This window comes from Candoia aspera, chromosome 1 (assembly GCF_035149785.1).
Source record: "Candoia aspera isolate rCanAsp1 chromosome 1, rCanAsp1.hap2, whole genome shotgun sequence".
Classification (NCBI taxonomy): Eukaryota; Metazoa; Chordata; class Lepidosauria; order Squamata; family Boidae; genus Candoia; species Candoia aspera.
The window spans coordinates 291,136,072-291,160,116 of record NC_086153.1 but is presented as its reverse complement, the minus strand read 5'-3'; the positions used below and the strand labels follow the sequence as shown (position 1 = coordinate 291,160,116).

At 35.7% G+C, this 24,045-nt stretch overlaps 1 protein-coding gene across 1 annotated transcript in view; it reads right to left on the bottom strand.

Moving 5' to 3' along the window:
• The window catches only part of NPAS3 (neuronal PAS domain protein 3), a 520,563-nt gene extending 496,845 nt beyond the window's left edge, over positions 1 to 23,718 (bottom strand). Inside the window, exons 1-4 of the mRNA XM_063290029.1 lie at positions 23,587 to 23,718; positions 22,104 to 22,287; positions 2,793 to 3,037; positions 2,632 to 2,682 (exon numbers count right to left, since the gene is read on the bottom strand). Of these exons, the coding sequence (XP_063146099.1) occupies positions 2,632 to 2,682; positions 2,793 to 3,037; positions 22,104 to 22,120 (313 nt within the window). The 5' untranslated portion in view covers positions 22,121 to 22,287; positions 23,587 to 23,718. The remainder of the gene's footprint in view (positions 1 to 2,631; positions 2,683 to 2,792; positions 3,038 to 22,103; positions 22,288 to 23,586) is intronic.
• Between the last annotated feature and the right edge of the window lie 327 nt (positions 23,719 to 24,045).

The following is a 24,045-nucleotide window of genomic DNA, read 5'->3' as shown; positions in this document are numbered from 1 at the left end:
TTGAAATAAACAGGTAAATAGCTATTGGGGCACAAAAATCCCCAATAAATATTTTTTGTTGAATAATTAGCATTATGAAATCATTATTTCTTTTTAGCAGCAGGTTTTTCATGGCAACTGAAAGGGCATGTTCTCAAATGTCAACATCTTAAATACTGTAGTATTACTGGACTATTTCCATGCTCACACCAGTACACTGAGCATGGTGTCAGTGGATATGCAGCCATACATAAATTTTATGTTTTCTAGATTACCAAAAAAAGTTTCCTCTTCATATAAAATTAAAGTATTTCTTCATATTAGAATATTATGGCTGCACTTAAAATTAAACATTACATGTTTCAAGCACGCTGCCTTATTATGTATGCATATGCAAATGCAAATGGAAGTGCATGTACAGCACATGCGCGCACACACACACACACACACACACTATATATATTTATTTGTTTGTTTGTTTGTTATATTTTCCAAAAGGGATGCGGTGGCGCTGCTGGTTAAACCGCTGAGCTGCTGAGCTTGCCGATCGGAAGGTCGGCGGTTCGAATCCGCGTGACGGGGTGAGCTCCCGTTGCTAGTCCCAGCTCCTGCCAACCTAGCAGTTTGAAAACATGCAAATGTGAGTAGATTAATAGGTACCACTTCGGCGGGCAGGTAACGGCGTTCCGTTTAGTCATGCCGGCCACATGACCATGGAAGTGTCTCCGGACAAACGCCGGCTCTTCGGCTTTGAAACGGAGATGAGTACCGCCCCCTAGAGTCGGATACGACTGGACTTCAAGGGAAACCTTCACCTTTACTATGTTTTCCAAACAAGCTAATATATTATCCTGGTTTATTCAGATAAATAAGAATGCTTTTTTAAAATCTGTTCAATTGTGTCCAATTCTCAGACAAGTCCCTGTAGTTTTCTTGGCAAGGTTGTTCAGAAGTGCTTTGCCACTGATTCCTTCTTAGGGCTGAGAGAAAATTATTGGCCCAAGGTCACCAGCTGGCTTCATGCCCAAGGTGGGACTAGAACTCACAGTCTCCTGGTTTCTAGCCTGATGCCTTAACCACTACACCAAACCGGCTCTCATATCAGAATGCTTAGTTCAATATTAATTATATACTAGTTAATTAAAAAGAAAAGCAAATGGTTGACTCCTTCCTTGCAATTTTCTGCTGTAGAGAGGGAAAGTGGTGGTCAGTGTGAGTTCATCCTATTAACTCAAAACTCCCTTTGTAGGGAGAAGTAACATTATGCTGAGGACAGCTTTCAAATGTTAAACTATATAATCAGTATTAAGTATATACATGTATCAGTTGAAGAAAAACTATCATTTATGACACATAACTTTTAATAGCATGATCAAAATTATTCTTCATAGATGAATATAACTCTAGAAGACATCCTTCTAAAAACCTGATGATTAAAATAAAAAGAAACTACATAATTTTGTCTATATTTATCATTATTAGAAATTAATACAGTTTTAAAAGTGAGCTCATCCATTTTAATATCAACTCAGCATGATTCAAAGATCAGGACAAGAACCATTTCCCAAATTCTCCCCATTTCCATTTAGATCCTATTTTACAAAACTCTGCAGACGTTAGTTCCAATTTTGAAACCAAAATGCAGGTGGAGAGCACCAAGCAAAAAGCCTTTTGTCTAAGAAGATAGCCAGGTGAAAATTGGCTTGTAACTATTGTATTCAAGTAACAATCTGAACAGTTTGTAAATATGTTTTGAATCTAAGGAAGGAGCTTTTAACACAATTAATACATGTTTATTCCAGTTTTGATTAACAAGTGAACTTTTTTATAGGTAAGCAGTTGTAATACACATAAAATTTCATTGAAAAGTATAAAACACAATGACTTATAAGTAATGACCCAATAGTACAGCTTGAATGTTTGGCTTCCTGTACTTCCGTGTAAGTATCATGAAGTATATACAGTAGATAGAGCTGTTTACATTCAATTGTTAGCCCTTTCTAATACCTAATTTGAGTGAAATGGCTTTTATTTTCAAGTTAATGCCTTAAATTTTAAAGAAAGTACTTTCAAATTTGGTAAAATATAAAGCAATAAGCATGCACAAGAATAATTAATCACAGTTAATTCTCTAGACACAAAATAAATCACCAAACTACTCCTCTTATAATCAGAAAGATTACATTTCTTTCACTCAAAAAAAAGGGGGGGTACTACCTACTTAATAAATAGAAAAACATAACAGGACTATTCTATGTACACATATGTAAAACAAAGCTTTTAAAATGTATTAAGGCTTAACTTTCTAATAATCATGCAAAATAATCCATTTCACAGCTACAATCCAACACAGAATTAAGCATGCTTAAGCTGATTGATTTCAGGTTTTAAGGACACTAAAGATCCAACCCATTATACACACTTACCTCAGAGTAAACCCCACTGAACTCAATGGGACTTACTTCTGAGTAACTATGTACTGTAGTGTATTGTATCAGACCAGTGTTTCTCAATCTCAGCAATTTTAAGTTTATTAGACTAAGACCTAAGTCATGTAAATATGCATAATTCTTCTCATTTTCCCAGCACAATAGTTGTGCTTAGATGTTTGTGTTAAAATAAAATATAAATAGAATAAGAGGTTTCTTTCACCTTCACATGGTGTCTTTCTCATGCAGACCTCAGATTTCCACATTTGTATCCCTTTAAAGGATTTGATATGCAGGGAAAAAAGAAAGGATGGTAAACATTTCAATTCAGAGATCAGTTTTGGCTGCCACATTCCATGCGCTATCACTATTCAAACCCCATACCTTTCACAGATGTGTTGGGTGGTGGTCCTTCCATACGCAGGTTCCATGGAGGATCCCCTTGATTAGCAAAGTCCCTCATCTTCAAATAGCTAATTGTTAATCGGATGATAGATGCCTTGTCAAGCTGGCTGGTGATGGCAGCAGGGAGTGGCAACAATTTGGCCAACTCGTAGAATTCAAAATTTTCTTTTCCTCTTCGAGAACGAGCAGCATCTCGGGATTTTTCCTTTCTCAAGGCTTGTAAACTAAAGAAAAGAAGAGAGCAAGATGTTCATTATTATTATATTTTCTCTGACAGAGCCACTGTTCTTTATGATTCCTTGCCACTGTACAAACATATCCTGCAAGCACGGTCTAAATATAGACATGTAAGCTATATGCATATATATTTCAGGATATATATGAAAGCTTCTCTGTTTCATGAACATCATTAGTAATCTATTTATTCTTACATGAGCCAAAGGGTTATCTTCTGAATTGTCTGTATAAACAGACTCAGGTAGCAATGCAAATGTGCAGGATTATCATCTTGATCCTGTAATGTATTGGACCAGGACTTATCAGTTGGAACTGAATCCCACCCAGAAGAACTTTCAATTCATGTTGTCTCCCAGATCCATGAAGGGACTAAATGTTTTGTCCTGAAGGGACTGGAGTCTCACTGAAAAAGCAAATACAAAGTTTTGAAATACTGCTGGAATATCATTACAGCCTCAGTGGCTCAGATCTCTTTTAGCAGTTTTGGCCAGCCTGCTAAGCCAAATTACAATTACAGATTACAATCTGGCCAGAGTGGTTCATACAGCCTAAGACTAGAACTAGACTATGTCATAAACACTAATTAGAAATAGCACTTCACTGAAGTTAAAATGTGCTGGTTGAAAATACATTTCTATTCTGAAACTTGCGTTCCATCACTGGAGACTGCAATGGTGTAGGGATATAAGAGGAAACCTTCTTGATTGTCACATCATTGTTATGCAAGACTGTCTCCCAGGAGGCTAAATTAGAGCCAATATTGGCTTTATTTTGAAGTGGGAAATTGGATTTTCACCTATGCTTCAGATTTCAGTGACTGCAGCTTGACTCCTATTCTGCTTTTATATAATTTTTGTTTTTTAAAACGTATTTATAATATTTATTGATAGGTTATAAATAACTTGACAAAAATAAATGGTATCTGGATAGGTTTCTCACAATAGCCAGTGGAAATCCCACAAGGAAGACACAAAGCAACACCATTTAACTCCAGCAAGTGGTATTAGAAACCTATTGCCTCCTTTACTGGAAATAATATATGATAATCATAATTAATAATCCCATCTTTCATGAATTAATGTCATCCCTTTTTAAAATTCTTCCATAGAATAAATTATACATGCTAACTATACTTTCTGTGAAGAAATACTTTCTTTTATCTGTCCTATATTATACATTGGTTTATATACCCCTATAATGTTCCTCTTCCCCACATTTTTAATAAATATATTTTTAAAGCCTTTTCTCTTTCCTTTCTTTTCTGTCTTTTACAATTTTACAATATCATTTTTGAGGTGTGGCAACCTGAACTGTAGACCATATTCTAAGTGTGGTTGCACAAGAGATTTTCATTGAGCTTTCTGTCATCATCCTGCCAAAATCCCTTTTTAGGAGAACAGTTGTATTAGTCTATGCTGGCAAAAAACCATAACCTTTACTTTATGCCTTTTAATAAAACTTGTTAGTTGCAAAAGGTGCAACAAAACTCCTTCTGATTTTCTGCTAAGATTGCTTTCTGATCAGTCATAACTAGCCCAGATCCATCAGTATATATTTGAATTAAGAAATTTCTTCTTATGTGTGTCACTTTAAACTTGTTTTCACTAAACTATGTTACCATTTTAATGTCCATTTCTCCAGCTGCAAGAAATCTGAGAATTCTCCATCATCCTTTTTTGTTTGTTTGTTTGAATCATTCAAAATAATTTGATATCATCTTCAGAGTTGGCCAACTCACTACTCAATTCAAACTCCAGATTGTTTATGAACAAACTAAAAAAGAACCAGTTCCAATACAGTAACTGTCATAATAGATGAAATCTTGTTTTGTCCAAATTCATAATGCTGGTTTAATTATTAGGTCTAATTGATTTTGCTATTACAATTAGCTTTACACTCTAGTTCTTTAACTCCTACAGTGCACTTAGAGCAATTTAGTGTATTAAATCTTATGGTTATAATCAAGCTGTATTGGTGTTTATCATCTCCATTTACTTACAAAATACAGGCCCTTTTGTCATATCAGTTATTTTTTAATATAAGTCTGAAAAAAATATGCTATTCATGCAAAGATCTCAAATTCAGTCATTTACATCTCCAGATAGAACCAGAAAATACCACACCTGTTTCAGAAACCCTGGAGAAATACTCTGTGTCAGTCAACACTGAACTACATGGCCCAATGATTCAGTTTGCTATAAGGCAGCTTCTTATGTTCTTATCCTAATGGACAAGACACCCATACGCTAATTTAAACAGCCTTTCTGTCAGATGCAGAATGAAATACATCACACAATCTATGAGAAGAAATTACTGTGCAATCAGTGAAGTTTTCCCCCAAACCTTCTCCCTTCTTGACTCCATGTGACTGCTGTCTTATGCCTACAGTATCCTTTTTAATAGTTCTTCTTTTCTATGAAACAGTGGTCTACACTACTAGAGAAGGAGGAGTTGTTCTGTATCTTACTTGGTACATGTTAGGCTGCGCTCTCATTTTATACATAGCTCAGTTTTAACACTGTCTGAAGCAAAAGCCATTCAGTTTAAAAAGCTTTATGCCCAAGTGTTCCACAGCCTTTACATTTTCCCAGTGCAGTCTGCAGCAAGTTTCCCTTATCCCAAAATGACAACATGTGCATGGCAACATCACTGCACATGTGCCATGCTTATGTGCCTATACCCAAACATCTGATGCGAGTATGTCATGACATTTGCCCCCTGCAGATGATTATGTTCCCATATATAAACAAACCAATTTTAACTCAATCTCACCCCTTGAGAAATTCATTTTTTAAAAGCAGATTCCTGCATATCATTACCACTGTTATACTCATTACAACTGTTATGCTACAATTGTCGCATTACAACAATTGTGCTAATACTGTCTTTTTAATATTCTGTTTAACATTTTATTTCATACTGCTTCATTTCAGAAAACATTCAACATTTCTTTACTTATTCTTGAAATGAGAAGTATCACCCTACCTTATTACACACATCTTACCAAAAGTCTTTTGTAGTGGCAGCACTGTACTTGTAATAAATAGCGATTGGCTTCGAGGACTATAACCATAAAATAAGGCCCTAGAGGCTGAAAGGTTGTTCAGACTATGATATAATGGCATAAGGCAGGGGGAATGACACAGCTTGTACATTAATCTAGTATCCATTTGCATTAGCTCCTATTAAAAAGCATAGAAAGCGAATGACAGCAGCCAGACCCACTTCTCCTTGTCCTCTAACTTTCAGGCAAGAGAATTGCAAGAGTAGCCCCCACAGTGCTGTGATTTCTTTTACAGCACTAATCATCCTGCCTTGGCTGCTTCCCAATCCTCATCTATTGTATCAAGGAACATGCAGAAATCAGAAACTGAATCCAAAAAGGAAATAAAGGGAAAAATCAGGAAAGGGGGAAGTGGCTTGCCTCCTCTCCTTAGGTATCTGCAAAGTAGCGGGATTTGGCTCAAAGAAATGTTTAGTGTCAGAGAGTTTATGGAATGTGACCCACTAAGACATGGAGGCCACAACATTTTCTATATCAAGGTGCTTCACATCACTCTGAAGCCTTGTCCAGAAATTTTGCTAAAGAGAAGTGGCTTTTCTACATGCACAGAATCCTCTTTTGCCTACTGAAATTCCAAGGCAAGGCATAAGAAACGAAGAAAAGTAAAGCAGGGTGGATGCTTTTTTTTAAGGGGGTTTCTGAACTGCAAATCAGCTTCAAAGGGGTACGTTGCATTAACCTCTGTCAAAGCAAAACATCCATTCATAGCTTTGCACAATCCTATTATTTATCACTGAAATTACTCCTACGAGTAATTTATATTAATAATATAATAATAACATATTATTATTAATTATAATAATTAATAATTATTAATTACAATAATCTGAGCTTCTGCATTGGTAATGTGGCACAAAAACCCAGATGCCTATCTTACTGATAGAACAGAAAACATGAACCACCACCGGTACCACCAGGTCTGTATGGCGATTCTGTATCTGTCTTCAGCTTAAAAAAGAAAAAAAAATCACAACTGACAGGAGTGATATCTGACAGTTTCTGAAACTGCTGACTCTTCAGAGTTATTGAGAAATCTAATGCCATCTTCTGTTTCTTTATATAATATTGTGTGAGACATTTATTTATAGATATAGAGATAGAGATAGATACATAGATATAATGTAAGTAGTTCAGTGGGAATGGGTCAGCAGAGTATTATAAGATTCTTTGTTAATTTTGCTACCACATACTAATATTGGCATTCTTATAGATCAGGGGTCCCCGGGCCACGGACCGGTACCGGTCCGTGGTCTGTTAGGAACCGGGCCGCACAACAGGAGGTGAACGGTGGGTAAGCGAGCAAATTTACAGCCTGAGTATTTACGGCCCATTGCTTGCATTACCGCCTGAGCTCCTCCTCCTGTCAGAGAAAGCAAGCCCATTGGCTGCTATCTCCAAACAGTGCGAAGAAAAAAGAATAAAAGGTCGGGAAAAAGAGGAAGCTCTTGAATCATCCCGAAACCACCACCACCCCAGTCCGTGGAAAAACTGTCTTCCACGAAACCGGTCCTTGGTACCAAAAAGGTTGGGAACCGCTATTCTAGATTTCTGACAAGGAAAAAGATTTGGAATCAAGTGCTCAAATATTTATACAATCCTATTTCTGTTTAATAAAAATGGCTTTTTACATAAGAAAATAAATCTTGTTTCTTGAAAAGAAAGAAGTAAAAACCTTTCAGAATCCTTCTGTAAAGAAGGAACAACTAAGATTCGAGGAGAAGCCAACGGACAGATGGACTGACAGGCGGATGGATTTTCCTACTCGTTTGCTTAGGAGAATCAAGCATTGCAGAACTGTACTGCTTATCAATTAATCTGGAATGCAGACTCAAAGAAAGAAGGTCTATATTAAAAATTCAGCCATTAAAAATTTATCAAAGATTTCATCATTTTAACTTGCATTTCTTTGAACACCTGCTTACTTGTCAGATCTCTAGTCAGAGTTAACAGTGGAATCTATGGTTGCTACAGAATCTGTACCACTTTTGACATGAACTGCATGGCAACACTTGTAGGTTAGCAGTTTAAACCAACATGAAGCAAAATAAAATCTGACAAACTACATTGCTCTACCAAACTTTTCAGTGTAATTATTGGACAAATGTGAATGGGCCCTTTGTGTCAATAAATGTTTTGAATGGGTGGGGATGAACATTTTTTCCCATACTATATCACTTTTGTCCAAAGGCAAAATTTAGGCAAATGGGTAAACAAATAGCATCTGCTGTTATTTACAGCAGAGCACAAGTTCTTTAAACCTGTCCAGGAAAGATGCTTTAATGTGCAAATAAAGCTGCCTAGAATATATGCTGGAAGTTAAAGTTGGAACATTCAAGTTCAAGGTAAGAACTCTGCTGCTTAACTAATGCACTACTCATAGCTGTCATCATTAATTTATGTTAGCCTCTGTAAACATCAAGAGTATAATAGGCTAATTTCACAACTAAATATAGATGCACATTTTGTCCTTATATAAATGGCAGATTGCTGCTGTAGATCATCATCCCTTTTAGGGGGAGATGGGCAGTGATAGAAATGTGAATAATAAATAAGAAATGTGAATAATAAATAAATAAATAAATCATGCAACACGTCAGTAGAGATGCACTGTTTGATGCTCTGATGATCACACAATATATAAAACCAGTTGTAATGGTTGTTTGGAAGCAAAGTGTAACACAGCAGCAAAATTTCATTTGTTCCACAAACTCAGGATATATTAAGCTTGGCTGACGAAAACTGTTTGATGTTCTAAATCAGTTCGACCTTCATTTTTACTTTATATTTCCTATTTGACATACAAAACAGTATACCACTACATTTATAAAGAAAAAAAACTGTGTCAAATACGCAGACATAGCAAGAAGATTTTGCAAATCTTTAAAGATTATATTTGAGATGTTTATACTCAAAGGAATGTCGAGGTCTTTCTGGAGAAAAAAGAAGCGTGATAGATCTTAGCAATATTATTCTTATTTGTATACAGACTCTTTGCACTACTGTATTCTTGCTCCAAACATCACTTAAATAAATTGTTATCAACTGTATCATAAATAATAATAATTGTTCATCTAGAATACAAATAGTACAAAGATTTTTCCTACTCTAAACCATTCAGTTGGTAGCTTAAAAACAGCAGAAAACAAGCAGCTCTCTCTAGTAAAACTACCTAGTTAAGCAGAACTTTTATCTCAGGGCAAATTGTACATTTCACACCTTAAATTTCTATTTACAAAATCAGCTAATCACTTCACAATTGAACTTCTCAGAACAAAAAGTTATCAATTAAAGTGGTTGAAACTCCTGCAAATTATCATTTAAGAATGAAGTAATTGCTTTCATCAGGGCAGAAATGCCCGCCAGAAAGGAAATGTCACTTTAGATTAGTGTTCTCACTCCTGAAGCAATGGATGACACAGCTGATATAAGACTAAATGCCAAGACCAATCAATTGCTTTTGTGGCTCTGTTCTGAGCTGCTGTAAAAGGGGCCATTTTCTAGGATCTACTCTCCATTATAGTAAATGCTATCTCCTTGGTAACATAATTTCATTTCTCATAAATTCTGCCTGAAACATTGTCATAACAATGGATGTTTGTTAAAAAGAATGCTGTTGGTTTAATGCAAAGAATTAAGTGTGAACGGCTGTCAAAGTACTACAGTTTATTTGTTCTTAAACATAAATTGAAGTCTTCTCCATTAAAAAGAATACTCATGTGGAAATGAGCATTCTGAACAAGTGTAATATATTGTGTTTGAAGGTGCTGTATAGCTGATTTAGAGTTGAGACTTCTTCTTTTCATGCACTTGCTTTGTTTCTGTTAGGCACCCTGGTCTTTTACAGAGATTTGTCAGTGTAAAAATAGAATAGATAAATACTTCACTTACTTTCCCAGCAGTGTAGTTTACAAATGTGAAATTACTGAAGAAAAAGCAGTCTTGTTATCCTATGACATGTTATTTGTTAGTAACCTCATCTGTGTATAAACACTTCTTTTGAACTGAGCTCTCTCTAAAAAATATCTGCAATTTGTATTGTTCAACTTCTTAAAATACCACGAATTTGACTTATGGACTCCAATTAAAAATATATCCAAAAAGCTAATTTGGTGGAACAGCAGCAATTTTTATGTGACTCTTTTTATGGCTGAGTTTCAAAAAGAAAAAAAAAATCACATAAGAGATTCCATTTCAGAGTAGAAATAAAAAAAGTAAGGGTTTTTATTCTATCTAAGAAATGACAGCCTCTTGTGGCGCAGAGTGGTAGGCGCAGAGTGGTGCAGGGGTAGATGGCAGTCTTGCAACCGAAAACTCTCCCCACGACCCGAGTTTGATCCCAGCGGAAGCCGGATTCTCTCTCAGGTAGCTGGCTCAGGTCGACTCAGCCTTCCATCCTTCCGAGGTCGGTAAAATGACTACCCAGCTCGCTGGGGAAGGTGACGACTGGGGAAGGCAATGGCAAACCACCCCGCTACAGTCTGCCAAGAAAACGTCACGAGAACATCATCCCCCCAAAGGGTCAGACATGGACTTGGTGCTTGCACAGGGGACCTTTCACCTTACACCAAGAAAAGGTGGTATACTGCAACACTATTATTGCCAAAACATAAGTTATCACAACTGAGAATGTAATTGCCTTACCTCATTCTGTTCTACTAGTTACTGATCATTCACACCAAAAACACTGGTTCCAAGAGGCCTAGGATCCCTAGTGTGTTCCCTGGGAGCATTTATGTGCAGGGGATTACTTCCGTGGCACCCGCTACATTACCCAGCCACATAACTTTTTACTTTTGTCTTTTTAATCCTTAATTTGAAAAGGGGTGGGAGATGTCGGCATCTTGCAAAGTAATGCACTGGTCTCCTATGCTATTATTTGCAAGGATGATTCGGGTCCCACAATTTTTCTAAGATAGTCACCCATAACTATTGATTTTACATTTTATGCCCAGAAAAGGAGAAACCTAAGCCAGAGTATCAAAAAGAATACTGTAGCATTCTGGTAGATGTGTACTCCATTAGTAAGTATGACCCTCATGCCAACCATTTTATGTCCCCTGTGCCAACCATTTCTACTACATGTCTCAGTAGTTTATGTATTTATTTATCCTGAAATTAGGAAGCACACAACTTCAAAATTAGTCAGCGTAGCTTACATCAAGTAACAACAATAAAGAAAACAGGAAAAATAGCAAGAAAATCCCGTGCATCCAAACTCACTCCCTCTAACAAAAGATTAACTACAGGGCTCCACAAACACCCTATATCAAGATGGGAGTACAGCCAGGTTTTTAAGGCCTTCTGGAACGTTATCGGGGTGAGGGTGACACAGATCTCTGGAGGATATTATTCCAAAGATGGAGAAGGCATGCTTCATGGGTCCTAATAGATGGCAATGTTTGATTAAGGTGAACGAAGCACACCAACTCTGCCTGGATCTTACTGGATAAGCAAAAACCATGGGAGATGGGCAGTTCCTATTTTGGAAAGGCATTTGTTCTCAAAACTTCTGATGTACATACCAACCCTTATATGCTGTGGAAAAGCAGTTAAAAATCAGTATTCCACAGGGTTCTTACTACATAGAAATTATCTTCAAAAACTATGTAATTATTATAGCATTAGAAGCCAACTATCTAGCATATTATCTATTATTCATCTATACTTCTTTCCTAATCTGTCGTGATAGCATTTTGTAGTTATATACATTTAAAACAAGTATGTAAAGTTCTACTTCTGATAATTCTAGCTTTTTTTTAAAAAAAAAGATTTCTAGATATGATGTTTAAGGGAATGCGACATAGTTATACAGTATTAAGAGCCTGCTCTGATTTATCTCTAAAATTTAAGCAACTTTCCATGTTAATTGACAGCCTAAGTCTAGAATTAATTTCTTATTCTTGACTCTCTCTTCCCCAAGCTAAATAAAACTACTAGCATTTCATCAAGAAATTAAACATGAAAGGGGACCCAATCTCTGATCTCTAAACTATACAGAAAAAAATGATTAGTTGCTAAAGTTTAAATTTTTGAAGTATATGCACACATTTTATTAATATTTTTATTAAAGACTTTTCCTTGCTGTCAAAGCACCATCTTAATAGTGTTAAAACACTAGAAATCTATAAATGATAAAATCAGCAGCTCTCCTGACTTTTAAAAATATTAATATATGCAGGAGTAAGATGCCTTCCTATTCACTGTGGACATAATATGGTATGGCTACAAAGAATGTAAATAATACAAATTCCAGGAATTCTTATCTGGAAAAAAAAAGCATCAGTATTTCAGTTTCTCCTAAAGGATACAAGTAGTACCGCTCAACAACAGTAATTGAGAATGGCAATGTGCAGTATCACGTGAACGTGACTTATAACAGCAGTCCCAGTTGCCATCGTTAGGCAAATCCCACACGGTCGTTAAGTGTGATGTCATGTGATCGCCATTTGTGATCTCCTGCCAGCTTCCCCATTCACTTTGCTTGTCAGAAGCCAGCAGTGAAGGTCACAAATAGTGATCACGTGACCACAGGTAAGCTGCTACATCCACAACTATAAGGACTGGTTGTAAGTCTCCTTATTCAACCCCGTCATAACTTTGAATGGTCGCTGAATGAGTGGTTATTAAACAAGTATTTCATGTATCTGATTAGATATATTCTCTTTTTGCACTTCTTCAACCTTTATACATGCCTAGTACCTAAATTACTTTTCACAGATTAAGAGAATATATATACTTGAAAATCATAACATCCTCAAAAGCCTAAACTCTGGTCATGGAAGAAGTACTGAAGGTCAGTACGTACTAACAGTTATGACCGGCACTGACTTTGGGCAATTATTCAAGAATTATATTTGCCTTCTGATAACTGTGACTCAGATCAGAACTATAACTAGACATCTATAAAGTAGATTTGACAGGTGACCTAGAAGTATATCTTCAGTATATGTTGGCAACAAAAACATCTAATGCCTGGAAACCAGAAGGGATTTAGTATGCTCTGAAACGTATACCAAATTCACTACATTTAAAAAGTCAGCACCATGAGCCACTAAACCTGAAAGAACACATGTTTTATCCTCTTGAATTCTGTTTCTACACTATTTAGTCAATCTTGAACAAAGCAGAATAAATATGTATACTTTGTCTTGAATAATTGAAGTCACTGATGGCTAATTTGTTTGCTGTGTTAGCTGAAGGCAGGATCACAATTTAATGGCTGCTATACAGTACCAGTTTGTCTTCCATTTGGGACCCCATACATTTCCCATGGTTCAGGAGTCCTTTCTGGGAAAAACTTGGTCTGGTAAATTCCTGGGATATGATGAGATGAGAACCCCCAAGCAATGTGATTCCAATTCTTGTTGGATTGAACTCAGCCTGACTGGCTCTTGGAACTGCTGGGCCTTGGGTTAAGATGGTGGTTGAGCCCCTTTGTTTTTTGATTCTGTGTTCTGGTCAGCTGTATTCTTTTTCTTTGATATATGTTCTTCTCTTTTTAATTTTTTTTCATTGTAAGCTGCCCAGAGTTGTTCTGGAGTTGGGCAGCCTTGAAATTGAAATAATAAATAAATCATATTCCAGAATCTATATTCTCTGCCAATGGAAAAATCAATTGAAGATGTATAGATACATGAATAGAGATACATGCTTTGAGCAGCCTTAGCAACAATACCCATATTTCAGAGTCAACATTTTCTGTTACTTTATTTCATACACACATTTTGTCACTTCAACTTGCTTACATTCAGAAAGAGAAAAATGGAATTATAATGTCATAGTACAAGCCATCATTAAAACTTGGTGGCAACTTTTCAGTAACTAACAGATGCTTCTTAAGAACTTTTATGGTTATCTAAACTAAAGAAATTATTTTTCATATTCTAGCATTCTAAAAATGAGTAACTTCACTTTAAAATACTGCACTGTTTTTTATAATGAGTTCTCTGCACTGAAAAGAATGTTGCAAATCCGTGGAAGGGATTCTCTTTTGTTGTAAATTAACATTTTAAAATGTTTATCTATCAATAGTACTGTAACTTCTCTTAGAAAACCACAGAAATAGAAGTGTTGATTAAAATCTATGAGGACTCATTGGTGATTTAAATCATCTCAACTTAAATCAGTCCTGGATGCCTTAGACTATTTAGGAATTACTTTCGTTAGAAAGCAATTTTATTTATGATAATATAAAGAGAAAAAATGGAAATACAGCAAAATAAAGCAGAACTATTCAAAAATAAGTTGTGACTTTGGAGTTTCAATCGTAATAATATTGAAAACCCTTGTTTTATTTTTCTTAGTCCCCTTTCCACTCAACCAGTAGTGCTATATCTATCAGAGACTGTTAAAGGAGTAGAATGTTATGGTTCGACCATACCATTCCCAGTTTCAAATATTTTAACAGAGACCTAGGTATCTTTTCTAACTCTAAATTTCCTGATTATAAACACCATATAAAATTACTATAATTAATTATTAAAATTATTATTAATCTGATAAATGATTTATGGATAGGCATCTGCTTCAGACATTAATATATAAGCACAATATAAATATTATAACCATGCCTGATGTCACTGTATTAGCTATTTTCTACCTGGTATAAGTGTCTATGTGTGTGTGGATGTATGGGGTGTGGGTGTGTTTATGTATGTCTGTGTGTACATACACACATGTACATACTGTGTTTGTGTGTGTGTGTGTGTGTGTGTGTGTGTGGATGTGTGTGTGTGTGTGTGTGTGTGGATGTGTATATATATATATATATATATATATATATATATATAAAAATCTCCAACACTTAATATGAAAGTGACTGTTAGCCTCATTCCAGAATATAATCAGTATTAAGAAATACAAAAGGGTTTTTTAGATGGTAGAGGAATGAAAATCTTACCACTAAAACATCTATACAATTAATATTGTTTTTAGAAAAAAATGGAACATGAAATGTCAGGGAAAGGATTAAGCAAAAAGTTAAATTTTCAATAATTGTCAAAGCCACGTATAGTTTCTTCTATTATGTTCTAGAGGATAATGTAAACGTTCAAAAATATTCCATATCCAGTTTTCTTTTAAAAACAAACATTGTCACTATTTTAGCCGGTATATTTCTGAATGCTTTGGAATAAATGCTATCAATTTAACTACAGAGAGGAACTACATTACCAAATTGAAACAGGAATTATCTGATCAAAATAATAACGTATTTTAATCCCAACCTTAAATTTAATGTTGGCAAAACAAGCCCTGTTCTATAAAGGTTCAAATTTGGCTAAAAATCCATGTACAACTAATATTACCTAAAAATCCTAGCTATGTAAGTTTAACTGTGCTTCTGCATCAGAGTTAGAATAGGAAAAGGAAAGGGTAAATGAAGAGACCATCAAAAGGGCTATTACACCTGATGGGCTCCACATAGGACAGATGAAATACAAGCTTCAGTATTCAAAATACAAAAGATACAATCTTGTGTCTGGTTAACTTACAGGAAATGGTTCCAGAGACAATTTTACACTAACTACAGTGATTTGAGCAATTTTTAAAAATAATACCAGTCAATTTCTCTCCATTATATTTTGCTGGCAGAAAATAAAACATTTTTCTTTGAAATGATTGCCTTTGGTTTTGTTAAATCATGCAGTCTGACAACATGTGGTCACCATTTTCACATGATCTTTCTGCTTCTCTGGAGAAGAATGAATTTGCAGACTGATCCTTGATATAAATATGTAATATAGCTTCAGTTAAGGCAATTTCTATTACTTCAAGAAAGGAAGGAATTGCTGTCCTATATTATAAAGAAATCAAATTCATGCTTGAATTGACAACATATTCAACATGGGTGTTCGTATTAGAACTAATGCTAGTAACTGCTTTTGGAAATGGCAAAAAGAGGTTATTTTTATCAAGGTCAGAACCAAATGTAATGGCTTTACTAATTCCAGTTCTTTTAATAAGCACCATAGAAATGGTCAAGGATTCCCAGAAAATTAATATAATGCAAAATTAAATCAACACTATTTTTAAAGAACCAGCAGTTTTATAATCTCATTATAAAACTGGAACAAATCAACTATTTTTTTTTCTGACATAGAAGTTTATATTAATTTATATTAACTGTGGGATTAAAATATGCAATTGTCCAAAAATGATTTTTGTTGTTTAAGAAAAGTATTGTACATTGTTTTAAATAATTACTGAACTATTACCAATGTCTTCAACATCCAAACATAATCTTTACAATACAGAAAGTGCTTAGCATTTCAGATTTCAGTACTACCTTATTCTTTGAAGTGAATATTTGTATAAAAGCTTATATCATTATCATTGCAGATTGAGCCTAAGAAGAGAGAATAAATTCATAGTAACATTTAAGAGGTCTGGGTGGTGAGGTTCAAACATATTTAGCTCATGTTACATATCCATACCACAGACAGACAAAATAGGATGAATTAGGGTCTTGGAGGCAAAAATGAGGAAAACAAGTTCACCATCTATTGCATAAATATTCCTGATGGTTTAATAGAAACCCTTATTTTTTATTCCTTCCTCCTTTATATACTTCTCTTCAATTTAGTGTGTTCCACTCTTGGGCCCTAAAGATAGGAAAATCTGAATAAAGTCCGCTGTATCCATACGAAGAGCACAGCATGTCTGTTGTTAAAAAGAAATAGTGATCTTTTAGGAAGGGCTTCTGTGAGAATCTATGCATGTTTTTCTTTTTATCCATCTGTAAGATTTATTTTCAATCTAATATTCTTATACCACTACCTAATACCTGCTCAGGATTCCAATCAATTTTTTTTTCTTTCCTACATTCCTGAAGCCTCTATATCTGTGAAGGAAATAAAACCTGTTAACCATCTATTACTGAATTTTCAGGGCATTAGTATATATGAATATGACCATGATATTGCTCCTGAAGGATTTTCTGTTGTATGCAATATACATATTTTTGAAAAGTAAACAGCAAGAGGGAAATTCACTAGCCTTTTACTTGTTTATGTAACAAAGAACTGACATGTTGTCTAATATAATTTGAATCGTCCTTTTCCTGATCAGGTCTGAAAGGCTTGCAAAGTCCAGTAATGCAAGTTGCTAGAGCTGGTTTAGAGACAACATTCATCATGTTGCTAAGGGCCAATGGGCAAAGACTGCAATACTGAGTCTTGGAAGGTATCTGTGATAAGCAATGGAAAGAATTTGCAACTGTAGCTGGAACAGTGAAATAATTATAAATGGTGGAGTAGCCAGAGTTGGTGCTAAGCAGATGTTCTATCCATACAGTCTGGCAAATAGAATGACTGTGATACTGGAAGCCATATATCCTGCAACTTCAGGGTTAAATTGTTAGAGATCCCCGGTTCTGGAGAGGCTTCATCAATCATAGCAATGATCCTATTCATGGTGTAGAAGTTGTTGCTTGGGAAGACTGTTCCTATGGTTGGGTCCCAGTTGGATGCTGATGGGACACAACTCTACTATGGAGGTAGTAGATAAGACTTTTTCAAATTGACAAGAAGGACAAAGGAGAAAAGTAACAATAATCTACCCCTTGATGAGAAGCCAGTCATCTAGATGCTGGAAAATAAAAGAACCTCTGAATATAGTGATGTGTTACCACATTCATCATAATCTTAGTAAACACCCTAAACATTATCCAAAGCTAAAGAGACCACCCTAAATTGAGAGATCATGGAACTGAGACAGTAGTGGAAAAATTACTTGTGATGAAGAGCAGGACGGTAGTAAAGTTAAAACAAGACTCTTGAGGTATATAGATAAAATTCTTTGACCCTGCTGAACTAGTAAGATGGATCATCTAGAATCTCACAGATGAAAAAAAGGAACTGCTGTACCTGAGATATAGGATGTACAGCAGCCTCCATCCAGATACAAGCTACTACATCTGACTGTTTGAGTTTTGACACTCTGTCCAATGTGTTGCTAGTTTTCAATGTGTTGCTAGTTGTGTCTTTCAAAGGGGAGATCTTCAGTTGTAACCTGATACTGAAGCCTTAGGAGTGGCACCAGGATGTACTTTATGTATAATAACTATACAATAGTCTTAGCTCCAGATCCCTCATTTTGGTTTAATTTTCTGTTTAGCCATTGTGGAGATGTGTTAGGAAGATTTAAGTTATTTTTTGTTATTTGGGTGGCAACTTTTCACCAGAAGATGCTAGTATTTGATTAGGCGTTCCAGATAATTGGTCTTTTTTTTAAGGTAAGCATTCCAGAGGTATAAACTTTCCTCTATAACTAATTTTCTCCCTTCCTTGTCAGAACAGTGTGGTCTTACACCCAGGATTGCAACTCTGTTGACTCCCATTATAAAATTTAATGGAGGATGGTGTTGTTCCCCATAATCCAAAGGTGCAGGGCCACCATATGTAGGCTGCAAAAATATGCACAACCACTAGACAGCTACAAAGGATTAGAATTTTCTGTATGTCTTTGCTGACATTTAGGTTTTGAAAGCCTAGATATGATAGTGCTAGTATGGACAGTTTTGATCCGGCATGATATAGGTTGAATAAAATAAGGCTTAGTTCAAGATTCTTTTACCAGGAATTTAATGAATACTACTAATCCAAGAATAAGCAGAAAGAGGGCAGCAATGCCCTGAAACATATCAAAAATTGAGTCCTAAAAGGATGATTTCTATGCCTTTATACTAGATCAAACTTCTGTGTTAATGAATTAATTTAGGATCAGATATTCTGTGATGCAACAATAGTCTTGGTAAACCTTCTGTGGTAAAGACAGATTAGAGGCATCATCAACAGAGGAAGGGGAATAATCAGAACCTTAGTTATCAGCACAGTGAGAGAAGCAGGACCATAAAGTCAGTACTGAGGAAGTGGTGAAGCAGGCTAAGCCACTTTAGATCTGAGATCATTTCTTGTTCAGTCAGCTACCTGATTCAATATGAATAGGCTGTTGGCTGTGATCCCTGACTTTAACATAAATATCTAGGATTGGCAGTCCTGATGCTGTGGAAGACAGATTCCAGGGCCTATTCTACCCCCAGTGGAAATCCATATCATTGTAGCCAAATGATTTAGAATAATAATCAACTTCATACTGTTGAGGGCTCCCAAAAAGAATGGGAAAACAGGATATAGATCGAAATGTAACTGCATGTGGTACTAAAAATGTACAGCTACTCTCCCTTAGGGGGATTTTTCTGGCCTTAGAAGCTAATGTTCATGAGAACCATGGAGTCACTTAGAACAACCTTAGTTATTACTCAACAAACCTTCTAGATTCAAGGTGTTGGGACTTTTAACATTGATGTGTCTGCAATTACAGTGCTTCTGTGATCGACTTGTCTGCCCAGGTTTTTTTCCTCTTTGAGGTTGAATGGCTTCAGTATTGGAGGACAGGCCCATGGAGGGAACCTCCAACTTATAGATTATGAAATGCTAAGCAACAGATACAACAGGGTCCACTATGGCGACCCATGTCCACAGTGTGCCCTTCGCCAAGGTCTACACCCACTTCTCATTTAGCTACTGCATTCCATTCCAACAACTTGATCATTAAGCAAAATGGTCAGAGAGACAGAAAGAGAGAGATGCTGAGATGATCACTGGTTGCTGCCATCTCATTCAGATAAAGTTCTCTTGTATAGCTATTACTCTCATTTCAGCATGTGTTATTGTCAGGCACAGAAATTTGGGCATACATATGTCCATTGGTCGGAAAATAATTTTTTATTACTGGTTATTACCATCATATTTGCGAATGGTCACTAATTGAGGTAGTTGCTAAATGAAGACTGGCTGTATTTGGCAAAATAAATAGCTATCTGACGGAGGTAGTGTGCTGTGCAACATTGCCATTTTCCAAAAGGAGGTTTTGAATATCATGCAGTGAAGCTAAAAAGAAGAAAAAAGACCCAAATTAAGAAAATAACTCTCTCAGGAAGTCTAAAGAAGTAACTGCTATGGAGGCACCCCCCATCTAGACAGGTATCAGGATGGCCCAAAGTTCTCTGGTGCTCTAGAACTTTCCAAACTGGGGTGCTGTGCAGACTAAGAGAGTCACAAGGATCACGATGAAGAACCTCAAGTAATCCACCTTCCTTTATAGATAAGGCTTAAGCTCTTACTTTAGTGCTTAGAGTAGCCCTTCTCAACCTTTTTACCCTGGAGGAACTCTTGAAATTACTTTCACATCTCAGGGAACTCCTGCATAAGAACCACAAAAAATACTAAAACTTCACAATAGAATCAACTTCTAACTTACAGAAAACATGTTTTACAACATATACAGCAACAGCAAAGCAGCAGGCCAGCAGCTGAGTCATGGCATGTACAAATTTCCACCGCTGAAAGCACTAGCATTGCACAGCACATGTTTTTTTTGAATCACTCTCTCACAGAACCTCTTCATGGAACCCCAGTTCAGAAAGGCTGGGTTAGAGTGTTGTGTCAATTGTAAATTATATTTAAAGAAACTATGCTGTACAGTGATGTGTGAGACACATTTATGTCTCCTTAATGAAACATATTATTTCTGGGCTATCGTTTCAGATTGAAATTCCCTATAAATTTTAGGTATTATGAAAATGACATGTGCTTGGATAACGTCAGCAGACCTATTTCTTTTCTTTTAAAAAAAATAATGTTTATTAAAGAAGTTTCAAGATGAAAAGATTGGCATAATAAAGAATAAAAGAATATGGCAAAAGTCACAGTGCAGAAACATATATAACTATATTTGAAATCTTAAGAACAAAGCTTTGAATAACTATATTGATTATTTTTGTCCGAAAAGAGATTTCTATATTGGAAGTTTATCTATGGACAATTTCACTGATAAGCTAAAAAAAAATGAGTATCAGAATAAATACTACTTTATTTTTAAAGGTTCTTCATGTTTCTAAGCTATATTGATTTTTCAGCAGTACAAAAATACTTTTCCCCATCCTCCTATATAATCCATGAAGTGGATCATGTATAACTTTTCAGCTATTGCTGTTTCTAACACTTGAAAGTATTGATCTGAGATGTATATTAATTTTCAAGTATAGTTACAAGAAACTTTGTAGCTAACAAAAGATAGGATTAATGTCTCAAGTAAGAGCATTTTAAAAGTCTTGTGAAATATGGACAATAAAACTACACAATTAATTATCAAGGTTTGTTGAGTAATTTTTCCAATTTCCTCAACTTGTTCAACCAAAATGAGTAACTTCATGTGCACTGTCAACAGCAATTGTAATATGTGCTAATTTGATTATGAGTTTCTAACATAAACTAGAAAAAATCTTGATTAATAAATGTAATTTTAAAGGGTATGGCATCATTTGTGAATTATTTTTATAATAAGTTCTTGACTACTTGCTGAGATGGATTTAAAGGGGATTTCATGTCATAAAGAGTTCCAAGCTGAGACTTCATTCAGTTGTTCATGCTATTTTTTTTAATGTTAAGCAAGCCTGTTATGTTTCATATAGAAGTTTTACATAATAACAAAAGACTCATTTCATAATTTTATTTACATGTCTTAAACTTCCCACATTTTATATCTAATTCTAATTATATTCTGTTAAGAGGAACCATATAAATATTTTTACAATTCATATCCATTTCTAACTGATTTTTTAAGTACAGAGCTAAATGTTACTGTAACAAAATATGACAGATAATACTGTACCGCATTTCAGAAGATTCATCCCAAAGATTTAACAGGCAAAATGGAAACAAAAACGTGTATACTGTCTGCCTTCCCTAACTTGTTGACTAAACACTATTAATTTCTCTAATACATTCCCCAGTAAAGAGGCCATAACAAAATAACAACATTAGTGACTCCAGATTAAAGTTAATAAGGTATTCCACTTGAAAAATTGATCCTTAATTTTCACAGACATACACACATGCAAACCATTCTTTCACATATAATACAAAAGTACATGCACACTTAGAGAGACTGTAAAAACCTGAGCCCAGCAAACATAACCCAATGCTTACCTTGCAATAAATCTCATTGAGTTTAGTGGGCTGTTAGTTCCAGGTGAGTGTGTTATGCTCTGCTATACTGTTTAGCTCTGTCCATGGAGATTTTCCACCACCTGAAGATGCTGAGTTCCAGAGTCCTCACCGTGCGAAAAGCCTCCATGGATAGCAGAGACTCTTCAGTGCAAACATTTCACCTCTACAGATAGTAAGGAAGAAGAAAACGGTGGGGCTAGCATGGTGTTCCTCATCATATTGGAGTGATACCAGTAGTATCTTGTCCTACCTCCCTTTCGGTCACTTTGTATTTCCCACACTTTCAACACCATCCTCCTCTATTACCGTATTTTCCCTTAAAAAAACTGAACAGCAATTGTTTGGAAAAAACACTTTCCAGTAAATACGATACTGTAGAATTGAGTATTTTCATTCACATTAGTCACAGCTTGCCATGACATTTACTAGATATTCTACTTCACTCCCTTTTACCCAATTTCCAACATAGCTAGATATCAAAAGTCTGTTTAAAAAGAAATGTTTTAAACATGTTCCTCAATGCTTCCCTCTTTCAGTTACATAAGAATCCACATTCAGGATCATTATTGTAGACCAATAATTATTTCTATGGATTTCATACTGCAGATTTCTTGCTTGGACTTGAATGAACTACAGGTAGTCCTTGACTTATGCCATTTGTTTAACGATGGTCCATAGTTACGACTGCCTCAGGATGGGTGCTTTATAGCCTGTAAAGCACTTCTGAGTGTTGTGAAACATCCCGCCACCACCCCACTTGGCAACTGGTTCGCATTTATGACCAGTTGCAGAGTCTCATGGTCACGTGATCGCATTTTGCGACGATCTTTGCCCTTTTCCAGCAAAAAATGCCTATTGGGGAAGCTGGATTCGCTTAACAATCTGTGATTTGCTTAATGACTGCCCTAAAAATGGTCATAAAATTGGGTTCAGTCACATGGTGACTTGACTTACAACCGCAACAACTTACAGTGGAAATTCTGGTCTCAGTTGTGGTCATAACTCAAGGACTACCTGTACATCTTATCATTAAGTCAAGGCTAAAAATAATGAAAAGCAAAAATTATACACAGAAATTATGCTTTAGTAACGATTGGTTAAATAGACAGTGTTGCAAAATGTTACAGTTTCCAAACACATATGGAACAAAATCCAACATTACAAACACAGAGTTCCAATTGTGCAGTGAGGATTCTCCCAACTTGCTCAAGAATTATGGGTATCTGGAACTGCAGAGAAAGGTAGAAATTCCCCATTTCATTGACAATGGACATTGTCTCAGCAGGCAAGTCATTTGACCCCATCCCAGCACTGGCAATGGACATTCCATTGCTAGAAGTTACTGATATGAAGAAGACGATTAAGACATGAGTGACTGCAGGTCCCCCAATCCAAGAAGTCATGTAACTGCAGCACTAGTTGTTGCTGTGCAAATATCCACTTAGCCACAGCTATTACCTACATTTCCAGCAGGAGCTATGAATCCAAGAGGACACCCACGTCACAAACCAGTGCGCACAACGCTGATCAAAGCCACAAAGGGAATATCCTTTGTATCAGAGGGCTTCCAAACCCATGCCCACTCTATCTTGCTGGGATTAAGTCTGAGCCTGTCCAAACAGTAATCCAAGGTACATACAGAAAAAAAAAAGAAAAAAAGAAAAAATATAGAAAATACAAAGGAGATCTACTGCAATGTGAATAAAGAGACAGGTACTATACATATGAAAATTTGCCATATATATAAAGTTAACTAGATTATAATCTATTGCTAGTTAGATAAACCATAAAATCCATCCATATTTGAAAAAATTATGGTTCCTGCCTCCGGTGTCTCATTACTTTAACTTTATCTGTAATTTTTTCTAATACCTTTTGAAGAGGACTCAGTTCCTCTTCAATCAATCTTCAACTCAGTTGT